The sequence below is a fragment of the Nannobrachium achirus genome (assembly GCF_963921795.1).
Source record: "Nannobrachium achirus genome assembly, chromosome: 19".
Classification (NCBI taxonomy): domain Eukaryota; kingdom Metazoa; phylum Chordata; class Actinopteri; order Myctophiformes; family Myctophidae; genus Nannobrachium; species Nannobrachium achirus.
In genome coordinates, this window is record NC_137826.1 from 23674366 (window position 1) to 23691530 (window position 17165).

At 42.6% G+C, this 17165-nt stretch overlaps 1 protein-coding gene across 1 annotated transcript in view; it reads right to left on the reverse strand.

The window, feature by feature from the left end:
- Positions 1 to 4222: 4222 nt before the first annotated feature.
- The window catches only part of slc8a4a (solute carrier family 8 member 4a), a gene marked incomplete at its 3' end in the record, with an annotated part of 33192 nt that continues 20249 nt past the window's right edge, over positions 4223 to 17165 (reverse strand). Inside the window, exons 5-7 of the mRNA XM_080749051.1 lie at positions 8676 to 8775; positions 5103 to 5375; positions 4223 to 4602 (exon numbers count right to left, since the gene is read on the reverse strand). Coding sequence (XP_080605177.1) covers positions 4223 to 4602; positions 5103 to 5375; positions 8676 to 8775 — 753 coding nt within the window. The remainder of the gene's footprint in view (positions 4603 to 5102; positions 5376 to 8675; positions 8776 to 17165) is intronic.

Here is a 17165-nt window from a genome sequence, read left to right on the forward strand (position 1 = left end):
GTATCACGTTTTCTTTTTTTTTTACAAATAATGAACCTGTTTATTCTGTGTGCTATATGATTAGGAAACATCTCTCCATTTGAACAAATAAAGAAGAATAAAGCTGTGCTTTTCTCTCTACTGTGCTTTGTAATAGTTGTGTTGTGTTCACAGCTTCAGTGTGTATCACATTCCTCTTATGGATGATTAGAAGCATAGAAACTGTAAAGATCCTTCTCTCGATCAAACAGTTCATGGTGAGCTAAAAGCCTTGCCTTCCATTTGACGCCGAAGACATAGAGTACACACGCACAAGCACACGCGCACGCACACACACGCAAACACGCACATGCACACGCACACACACACACACACACACACACACACACACACACACACACACACACACACACACACACAGCGTGAGTGTGCCAAAGAATTCATGTTCTATAGCCCAATTTGAAGCAGGAGCAGTGCTAACATTAATGGTTGAAGTTGAAGTATATCTGATATAAAAAAGGGGTTTTAAGACCTTGGAGAGCACCCTATACTGCAGGTCAGCTGTGTCTTCACAAGGTAGGCCTACCAACCAGTGTTGATAAGGTAGGCCTACCAACCAGTGTTGATTTCGTCGACTAAAACTATGGCGAAATCTTTTCGTCAACTTCTTTTCACAGATGAAAACGAGAACAAAACGGAATAAAAACTAAGCTTAGCTATTATGACTAAAACTAAGACTAAATATGTTCAAAAAATAAAAACTAGACTAAAATGTTAGGGAGGGACCATAGTGGAGAAGAGATCCAGTAGGACTAAAAGACAAGTAATTTTATGCTTGGTTGCACTCGGGTGTTGTGCTCTGAAAATAGAAGATCTGCAAGCTCACAAGTGGTCCAAGTGGTGCGACGCGTTGTGAATTTGTAGTGTAAAATCAGGCATTAGGACGCCATCAAGGCCTGCCAAAATACATTTTGGTTGACAAAATCAACTGTAGATTTAGTTGTCTAAAAGCTTATGAAAGCCGACTAAAACTAAAATAAAACTAAAACAATTCAGATGACTAAATATGACTAAAACTAAATGAAATGTTATTCAAAAGACTAACCCAAAATTTGCTGTCAAAAATCAACACTGCTACCAACGGGGGACAAAGTGAACCTATAGCTTGTAGTACAGGGCACACAGGGCAGTGATATAGACTTATATTCTGCTGTGCTTACAGAGCTGGGAGCCACATTAACAGCCTTATCAAAATATTACGTAAAATACTGGAAAATATATTACCCAAAAAGTTCTTAATCCAATACGTGCAAAAATAAACACCTATTCTCTCACAAAACACACACACACGTGCATACGCTCACACAGACGAGCACAAACACACACACACACACACACACACACACACACACACACACACACACACACACACACACACACACACACACACACACACACACACACACACACACACACACACACACACACACACACACAAACAAACACACAACATGTAAAGTGATATACTGTCTAATAAATTCAATAATATATAGCTTGAATAATATCAATAGTAAGTCTTGGTAACACATAGTTTTTCCACTGATCACCATTTCCACACTATTCTCTATTCTTTTGGTAAAAATGTCAAGTGTAATGCAGTAGTACCATAGTATCACGCACTTACTATTTCCATTTCATATTTCCTTTCAAAGTAGTAGAAAACATTATAAAGTCTATATGAATTTGACATTCTTTTCAAATGTATACTCAATATTCTGGTAATTCAAATCACAATTAAAATATTATCAAATAATTGCACAAGAGAGGGGAGCAGTTTCTTTAGGTCTTATGTTATGCTAAAGACTTTTGAGTGTCATTTAGTATATTAATGGAATAGAAACAAAATACACCACAGTGGTGCACCAGAGAGCTGTATGAATCCGTTTTCATATTAAGTCTTCAATTCATGCCACTTGGTGGAGATGTTGGTAATTTACCAGTGGACCTTTATTATTTGGAATAGCCTAATAGGCCTCAAGTTGTTTTCTGCAAGGTAGGTTTTTATTACGTGGCTCTACCAAGAGGTTTGCTGTTTATGAGAGTGTCGGTCTGTGTGTGTTGGAGATTAATGATTTTAATGACTTACTGGCAATTTGTTTCACATAATTATGCCTTATGCCTTTCAAATATTTAGCTTCATATTGAAAGTCATTATAGGATCAGGCTGAAACCTTGCCTGTTCTTCTTCATCTTTATGCATTCATGTACCATCAATGCACTTTTTTGTAGTGCATGACTGCATGTTACTAACACTCGATGCATTCATATCCCAATGCATGTCACTTGCTTGACTTTCTGTTAGTTCTTTCCTGAATTTCTTTGTGCTTTCTCATTTCACAGCTTCCATGGATTATGATTGAGGATACATTTTGGCTATGGTTCGAGGGTTTCCATTTTTGGACAGGATGTTTTTAACCGGCCTGTGCTGCACTGCATATATTTGTATTGTCTGTACGTGTTATGTTAATCATGATTGTCTAAATAAATGAATCAATCAATCAATCAAAAACCATGGAATAAGCCATGTTATAAAGTTTACTGTCAGAACCGGCACAGCTTGTCCATATCCGACCGTATGGGTAACACTGTGGTTCCCCTGACACATCACTGTGACATCACAGTGATGTCAGATACTCAGAGCACGGATCTCCATATATGGGTATAAACAGGTGACATCACAATGGTGTGGCTGGCTCAGACAGGGATCTCCATGTATGGGCATAAAAGGGATTGTATGTTGTGATGTCATGGGAACCACTCTATGCCCATAAATGGAGATCCCTGATGTCATCAAGATTAAGCCCATATCTAACAGGACTTCATATGGGAATGCCCATATATGGAGGAAGACAGCCCATATATGGAGGAAGACAGCCCATATCTGTGTGGCTGGTACAGACAGGGATCTCCATGTATGGGCATAAAAGGGATTGTATCTATGATGTCAGATGTGATAGACGTCATAGGATTTTCACATAACAAATGACTGAGTAAGCATGTTTGGGGTCTCACAGCATATCTCCAGACATGGCCTGACCTCGCCCTTTAGGGCAATGTCGCTTGTCGCCCTGAGGCGTCATACTAGTTGTTATTGTTGTAATTATAGTTGGTACTATTGTTGCTGTTAACCCATTTAGGCCTGAACACATTATGACTTAATATTTTATGCTTTAAATATAAAAAAAATAGCAGATATACAAGCTCACAGCGCGGCACCGAGTGCCGCGCTGCGAGCTTGTAGATCTGCTATTTTTGAAAAATCGTGAAAATTAGAATTTTGACCCGATTCTATAAGTGTCTTTTGAATCCTTCTAAGATTTTTGGAGCAATCTGGCCAGCCATCGTCAAAGAAAAGATCCTTTTCACTTAACTGGAGCTCAGTTAGTCTGTTCTTGAGAGATTACTATGTCAGTGGTGCTCAAACCTTTTCATGTGAAGGACCCCCAAAATGATATGTATTTGGCCACGGACCCCCATTTCAAAATATCTAGTTCCAGGGACCACCCCAGAAGCAAAATTTTAGTTACAAACGTTCGCTTTGAAAATACATATATTCAAAGATTTGCACACATTTTCACGACTTTTAAAAAAATAGCAGATCTACAAGCTCGCAGCACGGCACTCGGTGCCGCGCTGTGAGCTTGTATATCTGCTATTTTTCACTGGTTAAAGCATTCAATAATTTTAGGCCTAAATGTTGTTAGTGTCCGATTTTGGATCACCCCTCTCTCTCTGTCATTATCTCTCCCTCTCACCCTCTCTCTGTCTCCCTCTCTGTGACCCTAGCACAGTCCAGGCAGATGGCCGTCCACCCTGGAGCCTGATTCTGCTCAAGGTTTGAGGAGTTTTTCCATAGCCACTGTCACCACATGCTTGTTACGGAGGGAAAACCTTGGGTCTCTGCTCAATGATGTGAAGTGTCTTGAGAGACAACTTGATTTGGCACTATAATAGCATGGAATTGAGTGGTTCACATTAACTGGAACACACTGCAATCCCAGTGCCTAAAGCAAACCTCCACAACATAGGCTAGTAGATGGTAGAAAAGTTCAAAAGTTCAAAGTACCAGAGTCGATCAGATACTGTACAGCATCAATAACAAATAATAATACAAACATTATACAAACGCTCATGAAAGTAGACGATACGACGTTAAAGACAAGTTGCTTCTCCTCCCTCTGTCTCAGAAGCCAGGGACGTGGCAGTAGGCCTCCAGCGAGGACAGCAGGATGTAGAGGAACCAGAGGGAGAGGAAGAAGAAGAACGTGACGAGCTTGGCTGTCCGTGGGCCCCCGAGCTCGCCTCCCGCCACGTTGGCCCGGCGGCGGTACATTAGGATCACCACGCACACCAGCGCCATGACGGTGAAGAGGGTGACGGAGAAGGCCAGCGAGCCGGGGTTGACGTGGAACGTCTTCCCCTGGATCTTCCAGTAGACGGAGGCGATGGTCCACGCCACGCCGATGCCCAGGAACACGTTGACCGCGTTGCTGCCCGTCACGTTGCCGATGGAGGCGTCGGCGTACTGGTCCTGGATGGCGGCCACTTTGCTGGCGAATGTGTCTGTGGGGACACGGAGGATCGTATATGTGAATGTTTTGTGACAGAAGCACAAGGCAGACAAGAGATGCATTATATTTCACCAATAATAATGCCCAAAATAGGGGATGGATGCCAGGTTGAATTTGCCTCTGTATGGGGCATTCAGTTATGAGTGCGTAGTCTGCACACAAAGTACTGATATAGTAAAGAGAAAACAGTGTGTGTGTGTGTGTGTGTGTGTGTGTGTGTGTGTGTGTGTGTGTGTGTGTGTGTGTGTGTGTGTGTGTGTGTGTGTGTGTATATACTGTACAGAGAGAGAGAGAGAGAGAGAAAGGGAGAGAGATACAGTATATGAAAACCTTCATAACTTTGTATATAGTTTTATTGCTATAATAAGCTGTGGTTGCAACAAAGTCCCAAGACTATAAACCTAGACTTGTCACACAGCACACTGTTAGGGAACCACTGGTCTAGAGGCTAGCCTAAACAAACCAGACCCTATAGACACCCAGACAACCCACCTGGAACAGAAGTGCCGAGGGCCACAAACACAACAGCAGTGACTGAATCCTTGAGGCCGACGGTGCAACCAAAGTGAGAGGCTAGGTCCCCCGTAACGGCCGTCAGAGCACCAATGAGGGAGATGGAGACAAAGAAGCAGGCCCAGCCATTCCAGTACTCTGTGGGTGGGACAAACGCAAACAGAACCTTCCAGAACACCGTCAGGAAGTGCATGATGTAATCAAAGCAGGAAGGTAAGCGTTCTTCCCCACTGTCCTCCTCGTCATCATCACCTGAGGGGGGGAGAGAGAGAGAGAGAGAGAGTGGCAATGACTGTAGATACACACATTACATTATGGCACTGTTTCTTAACATCTGGTCTGGACCAGGGCTTTCACCAACTAGTCCACTAGTCGACTTTTATAAACACTAGTCGATCTTGTTGGTTGTAAAAAAAAAGAAAAGAATTAGAGTAATTTCATTTGATGTTTTAATATGTAGCAAACTAATTTAAATTCGATTATAGTTATTATAGTTTTATTTTTAACAACCATTATAAACGGAATACCCACACACTGCATCTGGCACCGGGGGTTAATCCCAGAGTTCACTCAAAGTTCATCCTGTCAGCACACCGCAGCGAACGTGTCCACTACGGGGACTACACTACAGTACAGAATGCTAACAAAGCAAGTTAAGACAGCCCCAGTTCACAACAGACCACCCGACGTTCGTTTGATTAGAAGTAATTAAAAGACGGTGGAGAGTTGCTTTGTCCCAGCCTGAAGCCTCAAAAAGTCTAGTATCTCCCTCATTCCATAGGGATATCCCTTTGGAGTAATGGTTAAGATATTGGACTTTCACACGGGAGGCCTGGGTTCAAAGCCCGGGTGGTGAGGTTCACATCACCTCCGTTACACTAGCCTATAGCCTGTTGACAACCATCCATTCTGGATTACTTTGTTTAACGAGAGACACAGCAGATACAGTCATTTTGGTGAGTCCCGTTTCCATTCTTTATTATTGTAGCAGCTAAAATGGATGTGGCAATTGTGAAATGCTGGTCTTTGTTATGTTGCCAGACTTGCAGTAACGTGCACACGTGGGCGTGGATTTGTGTGAGTACACGTTGTCATGGCAACTTGGCTGCTGCGAAAAGCTGTGACACAGAGCGTCTTTTTTATTACATAATAGGTTAGCGACTAGTCGACTAGTCGACTACCAGTGAAATCAACTAGTTGATTAGCAAAAAATACTAGTCGTGAAAGCCCTAGTCTGGACCCACTAGGAGTCCAAATGGACCCTTTCGAATGAAGTGTACAAATGGAAATATTTTTGGGACCCCAATCTACGCTGTGTCAATTTAACTCCAGACAACGACTCCACAATCTCTGAATGCTACATAGGCTAACAACCCTATGTGCATTATTAACACTGTTTTTAGTGTAGTTCCAGACTATATAACGTTCTGCGATTGTGGAACTGGTCAAGAAAGACCAGTGCGTTGTCTTTCTTTATGCCATGGCTCTGCAGGAGGCTAGTCATCAATAATAATAATAGTTACCTACTCCTCCCACGAGGGAAATTCAGATATCACAGCCCAACCCAGCTGCTTTTTTCAGCTTAACCCAGCTGAATCCAGTGCTGCCCACAAGGAGCACGAGGGGGAGGGGAGCTGTGATAGCTGGAGTGGGGAAACGTACCTGCGACTTCTGGGGCCTCCGGAGTCCTAGGTATATGGACACTAACCACTCAGCCATCACTGCTCCAATGAGAGTGTCCAGTGTCCAGAACTATTCTCACAACTGCTAGACCGATCAGCACACAACGCCTTGCGGTGCGAGGCGTTGTGTGCTTGTAGATCTGCTGTTTTCACTACTTTTGTGCGACGGCCTTGTATGATTTGCAAAAGAACTTACAAATTTGGAGATACGAGATTTCCACCCGACAACGACGATATACTAGTGTTGTTGCTGCTCTTATACTACCATTATTACTGGGGTTGGTGGGGGCCAGACAGTAGCCCCCCGCGGGCCGCAAATGGCCCGCAGCCCGCCTATTGGGGAACCCTGGTGTAGATCATAGATATCACGACTGACGTCACAGGCTGGCCAGATGAAGTCCAACATCCCCATTGGAGCCACGCCGTTCCCATGTGGGTCATTGGATTTTTAAATTCTGTCTTAAAAAGCTTTATCTTTATTCCTTGGCTTTGACCCCAGTATGAGAGTTGGCTTCCTTTTTTTCTTCTTATGGTCTCATTGTTTTTATTATTTTATCATCTTTTCTGTGCTTTAAACTGGTCTTTGTGTTTTTATGGTATTGTTTTACGTGTTTTTATTGTTTTTGATTGTACAGTATTTTGGTCAACGGTTGGCTCATAAATACACTTGATTTGGGCATGAATTTTAGTGTATGGTAGCCAAACCTTTAAAATATTTGCACCGAATCACTGAATCAGTGATTATGTTTTGCATTATTCAGTTACTCCTTCTACCTTGAATAAGAGGCAATCGGAGCCACGCTGGTGCACTCACAAACAAACAATTAATGCCATTGAGAGAGAGAGAGAGAGAGAGAGAGAGAGAGAGAGAGAGAGAGAGAGAGAGAGAGAGAGAGAGAGAGAGAGAACATAACAAATCCCTAAACTGCAAGTCATCCCCTTTCCCAAATGCCCTGGGTTCTTGTGGAGACCTAACTAAATAATTCCATTTGGCAGGGTAAAAACAAATACTTCTCTGCATGGTGTACATCTAACATTAACTCCTCAGATCCCTTTAATAGCTGAGGCCGGAGTGTGGGCAATTACATTTGATGGATCACATAAAGTCTTTGCCATGTAATGCATTTTTAATACCATTACTGGGCTAGGATGTTGTTTTCAAACAAATTATAATACAAGTGGCACTAAAAACAAACCCAAGACAAGTTCAGCGTACATTTTTGAATAAGCTAGAAAATAGCAGTGGAGCGGTGAAGGCTATTGCAGGGCTGTATGATATTGAAAGTGCCCAAAAGTGTTACTGACTAAAACAGCTGCTGGAACCAGTGGTTCCCGGGGGTGATTATTTTATAGCCAGCAAGGTCTGGGTTGAGCCATTTCAAGACTTTATTTGTTCTAAATGTGAAATTCATTCTGTAGCACATTATAAAAGAAAAATACACAAAATGCAAAATAGACTCATGCACTGAACGTCAGGGTACAACGAATTAGCATGCTGAAAATAGGGCTATTAAATGCATTTTGTGTGTGTGTGTGCGTGTGTGTGTGTGTGTGTGTGTGTGTGTGTGTGTGTGTGTGTGTGTGTGTGTGTCTCTCTCTCTCTCTCTACTCTAGGAGGCAGGAATATTTCAAAATGAGGCTTTATATCTTATGATTAGGCAGGTTTTCAGCCCATGGCTATGGCATAAATAAATCCTTCCATCTGTTTGACCTGCTACCTGAGGGACATCTTTCCCCACAAGTGGGTGAGCCTCGATCCTGTACGGTAAGCTCAGTGCTGCTGGCCTGGCGGACATGTACAGACTGTGCTGCAGATGTCACTGAGGCTCTCTGGTTTGTGAAATGCTGCATTGATGTTCCGGGGACTCACCTGCACTCACAGTCACAGCGCTGACAAACTGTTCTCTCCAGCTGCTGCTGCCCACAACCAGAGCCAAGTTGGTCTTCTTAATGAGCTTGTCCACCGTGTTCTGCAGATAACCCACAACAACAACAACAACAACAAAAAAAGAATCTTTTAATCTTAACCCTCAATAAAATCCATGTACTGTGAGTGAGAAAGATACTATCTGCGGTGGAAAAACCCACTTAAGACAACATAATTATACCTCCTGACAAGACAATTATCAAAAAGTACAAAAGTAATGACGTATGCTCTCATACAGGATGCAGACTCTCTTGTGCCCCTCGGTTGCTACATTGTTGCTATGCGAGAAGAGGAAACAAGTACCAATCTGCCACTATCCTTTGCCTGCCATAAACAGAACAAACACATTTTCTTCCTAGAGGGTCCTAGTAAAAAATCGCAGGTGCTCACTTTGCATGGTATCAAATACGACACACGTGCATACTGTATCTCCTTCCTTGTATGGGCTGTTCTGTCCGTGACATAAGCTGTGGTGATGTCGGTCTCTGCGTACTTTCTATGATGTTAGTCTTGTGTGACGTTAGTCTCGTACTGCGAGGTATGATTGTGTAGAGTCTACACAATCTATACCCAGTAAAATATTTACAGTAAATAGCTTTGTGGTATATAGCCTGTGGATAAATATACAGTATTTGTACAGTTTTGTTTCTCTTTTGTTCTTATGTTTAGTTTTTTGACCATGCCCTCATTTAGGGCTCTCTTTCTAAAGCTTGAGCCCTGGGCCTGTGAGGCATCAGCACGCAGCACAGCAGCACTTATCATTTGGCATCATCACAAACAGTCCATTACTAGTATGATGTCCCTCATGTTCCTTTTGTCCTGCTCCAGCACCTGGGTGTTATGCAAATTAAAATATATTTTCACTCGGGCTGAACTGTTTTATTGAGGAAGATTGGAGCATAAAAACAGCAAAGCAGCAGTACAGCTTATAGGCCTCCTGGCCTTGGCTTCAAAGCTCCCCTGTGCCGTCTCCCTGTCCAGGCTCTTCTGTCCTCCGTTTTCCTAACAACCCAGTATATATCCCTTTTATACTTGTCTACTCACACACGGAATTCATCCTTTAATATGTAGACGTTCTAAACTAATAGAATAACAATACTGACAGGTTCAGAATTAGGAGGACGGTGAAATCAGCTGTTGAATGGACATGGGGATTTGCTGACTGGATCCCCTGCTGCGGAGCCAAACAGTCTCAATGAATAGACAGGTCACAGTACTCTTAAGATGCAATGCTCTGCAGCAGATTTCTGAACAAGCAAATAATATAATATGCACATTTGGCATTCTGCGCATTTCTGAGAAATGCTACGAAAAGGGCCGGGAGAGCGATCCCTGTGGTGAGCTCAGCCAACCTCACCATCCTTCCGCCGCACTCGTATAGATGCTGGGAAGAGCTCTATATCCACTCCAAACCATATCGTCGCTGTCGGGTGGAAACCTTGTATCTCCAAGTTTCACATTTGTACGTTCTTTCGCGAAGTAAAGCCCTGCTTCATCACACAAGGCCGTGAAAACAGCAGATCTACAAGCACACAACGCCTCGCGGTGCGAGGCGTTGCGTGCTCGTAGATCGGCTGTTTTCACTAGTTTAAATCATTTTTAAAATGATAAATGCAAAACGAACGGTTTTGGACATACAGGGTTTTCACCCGACAACAACAATATAGTCATGCCCCCTGACAGGATGCTCTGGGTTGTAGCAGAGTAGAACGACGTTAGGATCTTGTACGAGCTGACACCTCCCTCAGTAGTTTGTGCGGATCAGGGGGGGTGGAGGGCCCGTTGCATGAGGCTGTTGGCCAGTCATCAGGGTCAGCCACTGCTGCAGGGCTGCCATCAGTGTCGTCAAGGCTACCATCAGGGCCTTACTGCTGCTGCCGCAGGGCTGTTGACAGGGCCGGGTGTTGCTGCAGGAGCTGTCCTCTCAGCACTGCTGCTGCTGTTACGTGGCTGTTGTCAGGGCCAGTTGTGGCTGCGGGGCTCCTGCCGAGCTCTACTGCAACCAGTGGTCCTGTTGCTGCCTGCCGGGCTGGCATCAGGATCTGCTGCTACTGCGGTGGGGTGCCTTCCCGCCGAGGCCTGCTGCTGCCATGGGGTTCACGCCAGGCTCTGCAGCTGCTGCTGAGCTCTCAACCGGAGGGGTGTGATTTGAGTTTGGGGGAGGTGTGACCACGGGGAGGAGGATTGTTTGGGGACTGTTTTTCCGTATTTTCGTTTTTTTTTTTTACCATTCCTGCCTGTTCCCATGAAATGGTTTCATTTCTGACCGCCCGCAGTTAATTCCTGAATGCCTGCTCACGCCCAAGGCCATATTTAAGTACCATCGAGTCCCACAATATTTTCATTCTGATCCAAATATTACACAGAGTGAGAGCTATAGAGCTATAGAGCTAGAGAGAGAGAGAGAGAGAGAGAGAGAGAGAGAGAGAGAGAGAGAGAGACACACATTACAACACCACAGACAGCGACACAGTGGGCTGGGATTACTGCTACTCATAGGTCATTAATACATAGGTGCAACACCATTTCAAAGTCTGTTCTCCACCTCCAGTTTGTCAGTAACCATTTAGAAATGCATCCTCCTCCAGACCTTCCTCCTTGCTTTGCTTTTATATTCTAATCGCAAGCTTTGATCTTCTTATAAACCTCAATTGACTCCATACTCTATCCATGTTACTTTGTTCCAACAACCGGTGCTTCAGTTCAGGTGCACATCCAGATTATTACAGCGGGATTTTTTAAAAATTTGTATTATTCTTTTAACGCCCATTCCCACCTACAGCAACTTAAAAACCATCCACTCCCGTGAGATTTGTGTTGGGTCACAGGATCCCAATCCCAATGCAAGGCTGTCAGATTTCTTGTACCTCTGAAACAATACTGTGTCTTTTATGCTGAGCACTCTTCACCAGCACAAAATATGCCCATATCTGTTTATTAAACTTTGCAGACAACAGACAGTAGTGAAAATAATCTAAATAGTGATGGAGCAGCAAAGCTTGCAAGTATTAAGCAAGAGCACAAAACATTCTTCTTGATAATGACACCTTTCAAAACAGAAAGGTGTCATTATCAAGAAGAATGTTTTGTGCTCCCTCTTCTGTAGTTGATTTTCTTAGTTTGGCTTTCATATAAAACATTGAAATATAACCTTTTCTTATATTTGTGATGAGTTGTATTGAAAAAATCACACCCGTGTGAACTGAGCGGTGGTCGCGGAGGCTGCACATCATCCATCCGTGTGTGTGTGTGTGTGTGTGTGTGTGTGTGTGTGTGTGTGTGTGTGTGTGTGTGTGTGTGTGTGTGTGTCTGGCCTGGCCTGAACAACAGCGCCCCTCCCTTAACATGTGTGGTCACAAAAGGTACTGTAGGCTACATACAGACACGCACACACACACACACACACACAGACGCATACACACACGGCCACGTATAGGAGACGGTGTAACCACCGCTCAAAAATACATATATTTTTCAAATGTGTCAGGTTAATCTTGTTCACCTGTGTCCAGTTAGCTCCAGCCTATCATGTTTGATTGTCGTTTGAGTTGCACCTCTGTGTACAGTGGTTAGTGTTAGGTATTTTGTTGTGGTTTATATAATCTTTTTATCATTTCATATTGATGACCAACTGACCACCTGACCCGAAGGCACAGCTCGTGACTGTGTCCTGCTATAATGCCATGTGCAGCATTTACAAGGCCAGGCTTCTGTCTGGTAGAAATTATGCCTTATCTACTGCCATGGAGCCTGTACCAAAAACAATGAGAATTGTTTTGGTTCAGCTCAGCCTGGAAGGACATCCCTTCAGCAACCTATGAACTCTTTGCCACGTATATGGAACCCACTTGTGGACAAGAAATATCCTATGTACTGTTGAAACGTCATCCATTGACTGACGAAATGACCATGTCAAAACATCACTTGTCAGAGAGCACGAACCATTGAACCATTATTTCTGTACTGTACCTGTCTTGAATTCTCTCTCTCCATAGTAAACATTCCATTCTCACTCTGAACCTGAACTCTCCTGTCTTATTTCTTTGTGATGGATTAATCTATCTCATAGGGGAATAAGAAGGTGTTGTTGTTTACAAATAATATATTTATCAGTTAGTATACCCATTTGTTGTTGAGTGTTTGTCAGATCCTGTGTTTGCATCACTTGTTTGCTTCTGTAACCTGTTGTTTTAAACTGTGTTTTATATGTGAGAAACTGGATATTTAAAACCTAAAATGTTTTCACTTTGAGTTGTAATCCGGGTCTACCTGTGTTTGAGTTTGAAATCACCTGACATGTGTGATGATGAAATTGTTCGTAACCAAATTATTCTTTTTATGTTTGTACCCCTAGTATGCCAAAGCACCAATGCGAGGAACATTTGGGCAGCACTTCCAGGCTGCCAATTAGGTCAAACCGTAGGTCAAAACTGACAGTACAGGTTCAGCTTGTTGGCACTTTCCAGGGATTCTTTTACTACTGTGCTCGCTGAACTGGCATGGCCTGTAATCCTCCTAAGATCCCCCCAACATACCTCGGTACAGTTGTTGAAGCCCTGTAGCACTCAGCCTGTGGCATGTATCAACAACTCTTAGGATTTAGAACATTGGTTTAGAACAGTGGTTATAAAAATAGCAGACATACAAGCTCACAGCACATCACGAAGATTTTTGTAAAGTCGAACTCCTGTTGGGTCGAACAGTGTCGGTAGGTTAGATACCCGCGTCACGGTTACTGAGGTTAGGGTTAGGGTTAAGTTTAGGCATAGTTTTACTGAGGTTAGGGTTAGGGTTAAGGTTAGGTTTTGTTGAACCAAAGGGTGTTCGACCTAATGACATGTTACCTTTTGTAAAATCCTGAAAGTGTTTGAAAAATATTTGTTATAATACTTTTTAAGATCACATGAAAGAAAGGGTCATACTTTTAATTCCAGTAGCAGAGGAATGTACCAGCACATCAGTGGGCAGTGGGTACAATGTAAAATCTCTTACATCCCGCAAGCTATTAGTCTATGTTGACTGCTGCCCAACACTGCCGTACTGCGCATCAAGCGCATGTGCTGAGTTTACTTGTGCGTAATGCTGGCGAATGTACAGTATGTTGGAACTGTTGCAGGTACCAAGTACAAAGTTACTTTCCATCCTTGATACACTGTGCACACAACGTATAACCCAAATTCTGCACATACCCTGGGTGTTCATATCCCCGGACGGCCTGGGTATGGGCTAGTTAATATCATGTTTGTGCCTTCCAGGTACATTTTTACACATATCAGGCTTTTACTGTACATGAGCCCATACAGGACTGTAGAAGGAGGAGGATGGATCGCACACAGTGGCAAGAGTTGTTTTTTCTTTATTGTTGCATTTGCATGGATGAGAAACAAACGTTTCGGCTGTAAGCCTTCTTCAGTGTATCTGGTGTAGCTTACAGCCGAAACGTTTGTTTCTCATCCATGCAAATGCAACAATAAAGAAAAAACAACTCTTGCCACTGTGTGCGATCCATCCTCCTCCTTCTACATGTTGATTTAAAGGGATACCGCACCAGTAGAGTCAGAGCGCGGTGGTAACCAAAAAGTCTACCCATACAGGACTGAGAATCAGTTCATGTCCATTTTCGTGTTGACAAATCCTATGAATAATGGAATCAGAATAAAAACATGAAAAATAAAAAATAAAACAAAAGTCCAGCAGCAGGTTTTCAAGCAATCCAGACGATTCAAGGAAATTCAAGGGAACGCTTTGCCCACTTTCTTATTGTCTTCAAGTCATGAATAAATAATGTCTATCTAACTATTCTGGTGTGTGCACCACTGTTTTGTTTATTCTGATTTACCCTGCACTGACTGGCACCCTAGAGAGTACTGTAGCACTGCAGTGCACAGAGAGCATCTTCTACTTTGAATAATGGAATCAATTAAGGTAGCTGGAAACACTGAAGGAGGCTGTCTGTGGCGCTACTTGTGGGTGGTTACACAGTTCTGTTTTGCACTGCACATTCACTGTCCACATTTCTTAAGAATTTCACCATGAAATAGCCTTCTTACCTAAGGCGTTTTAACTTTTTTGCTAGAAGAGTACTTTGTACCTTTTGTCGAATTGTTGTGTTCCCTACAAGAGCACCTTCATTACTGTACATGTATTTGGACTTCTAAGCCCTGCAGAGTAGACCTTTTCCGATTTCCATGTCAGGGTGTGTGGTAGAAATATTTACAGAGTAACAAATATGTTTATGTAGTCTACAGAAAATCTCACAAGGCTACTCATTTAGATGTACCTGCAGCTGTCAATCTAACAGCTGAGTTCTCCCCCAAGCTTACTTCTTAGTCTGTCAGCAAATCCTTATTTCTGTAACTGTTTCTATGTTGCTGTGTTTAGAACATATCCTTATAAGACCATGTTACCATGTTAGAATAGCATCACTGTCAGAATGGACTATAAGAACTGTATGATAATGGTACAGGGGAGGCTTGTGCCCGGAGGGGCTAACAGGAGAGGCCAGGAGGCCTGCTCCTCAAAGGATCTGTACTGCTGTTACTCTGTTCAACTTTTTGCCTCTTTGGAATAAATCTTTGTCAACTCTTCAAATCCTTCATCCTTGTGGAACATTAATTAATTTCTATCATATTTGGCGCCTGAACAGGGACCAATATTTCATCTTTACCATAGATGGATACTTGGTCAAAAGAACTCTGGGGTGAAGGAAGTTTTTGGAAAGGAGATTTTTGAAAGCAGACCTAAAGCAGGTCCACCACCATGAAGGACAAAGAGGAGACCACTACAGAAACAACTTGCAAGCTATGCAAACTCAACAAGAACTGACTTTCAAGCAGATCTACAAGGTCGAGACCTCACAGATTAACAATAATCTTGTGATGACTGCAGCCTGTGGTGACAAGGAGGGCAGATTGCAATTCACCAACATGGAGAGCAAGTCGGGCACCAAGAAACAACACAGGTTGACAGTGGAGGTGACAGAATCGACACCACGTCAAACAACAACAGACTTTTGCCACAGCAGGAGGACAAGCCACAGAGACACATGCTGGCACGTCAGAGAGCCACTGAACTGGACCCCACCAGCCCACTGGAGATCGCTGAAGCAGAGACATTAACCGCCACATGTCATAAGCCAAATGAAGATGGGAGGACAACGCCATGAAGACTACAACAACTATGTGTTTGATATTAAGCTGAGTAATTTATAGGGATAACATTTAGAGAATATTAGCTAAAAGTTGATATCTAAAATATGAGTCAACAAGGCATTTGCCACTAATGTGAGAATATTTGGTTTGATGGCGGGCTCTTGATTTTGTAAAACAGAGTTTCAAGTACAAACAAATATAGATTCACATTTACTAAATTCTAGAAACGTTTCTGTTGAAAACATTTGTACGTGAGGACTAAATTCCATGTGGCAAGATTCCATGTAGCGAATTGCACTAAACACACTTGCACGTGAGGACTAAATTCCATGTGGCAAGAAAATTATTGCAATTCCATGTGATGCTGTTTAATTCAGACAACCCTTAAGAACGAGAGAAACCTCTCAAACCCAAACAAGCAGATCTACTATTCTGTAAGGTATAGCTCAACATGTACTGTAATTGTCTGAAATGTCTATTGATTTGGCACTCTATAAATATCCTGTTGTATGTAAATGAATACATTATTCATTCACAAAAAAAAGGATGGAATGTGGTAGAAATATTTACAGAGTAACAAATATGTGTATGTAGTCTACAGAAAATCTCACAAGGCTACTCATTTAGATGTACCTGCAGCTGTCAATCTAACAGCTGAGTTCTCCCCCAAGCTTACTTCTTAGTCTGTCAGCAAATCCTTATTTCTGTAACTGTTTCTATGTTGCTGTGTTTAGAACATATCCTTATAAGACCATGTTACCATGTTAGAATAGCATCACTGTCAGAATGGACTATAAGAACTGTATGATAATGGTACAGGGGAGGCTTGTGCCCGGAGGGGCTAACAGGAGAGGCCAGGAGGCCTGCTCCTCAAAGGATCTGTACTGCTGTTACTCTGTTCAACTTTTTGCCTCTTTGAATAAATCTTTGTCAACTCTTCAAATCCTTCATCCTTGTGGAACATTAATTAATTTCTATCATAGGTGGCATACAGTTACAGCTAGGGCTGGGGCGGTATGGATTTTTTTGTTATTGCAGTAATAACTCACTGTTTACCGACGGTATGGCAGTATCTCAATAATAATCTTTTAAAAGACAAAGAAGTGGCCGCACACACTGTTGCCAAAGTGACAATATTTATTTTAGGACGCAGATTATAGGGAAAACAATGTTTCAGCAGCAAACTGCCTTCTTCAGGGTATAGAGTATCGCATTATCTCCCCAAAAAGTTATTTTGAATGGAAAGAAATTATACATTTTAAATACATTTAAATTAAATAAA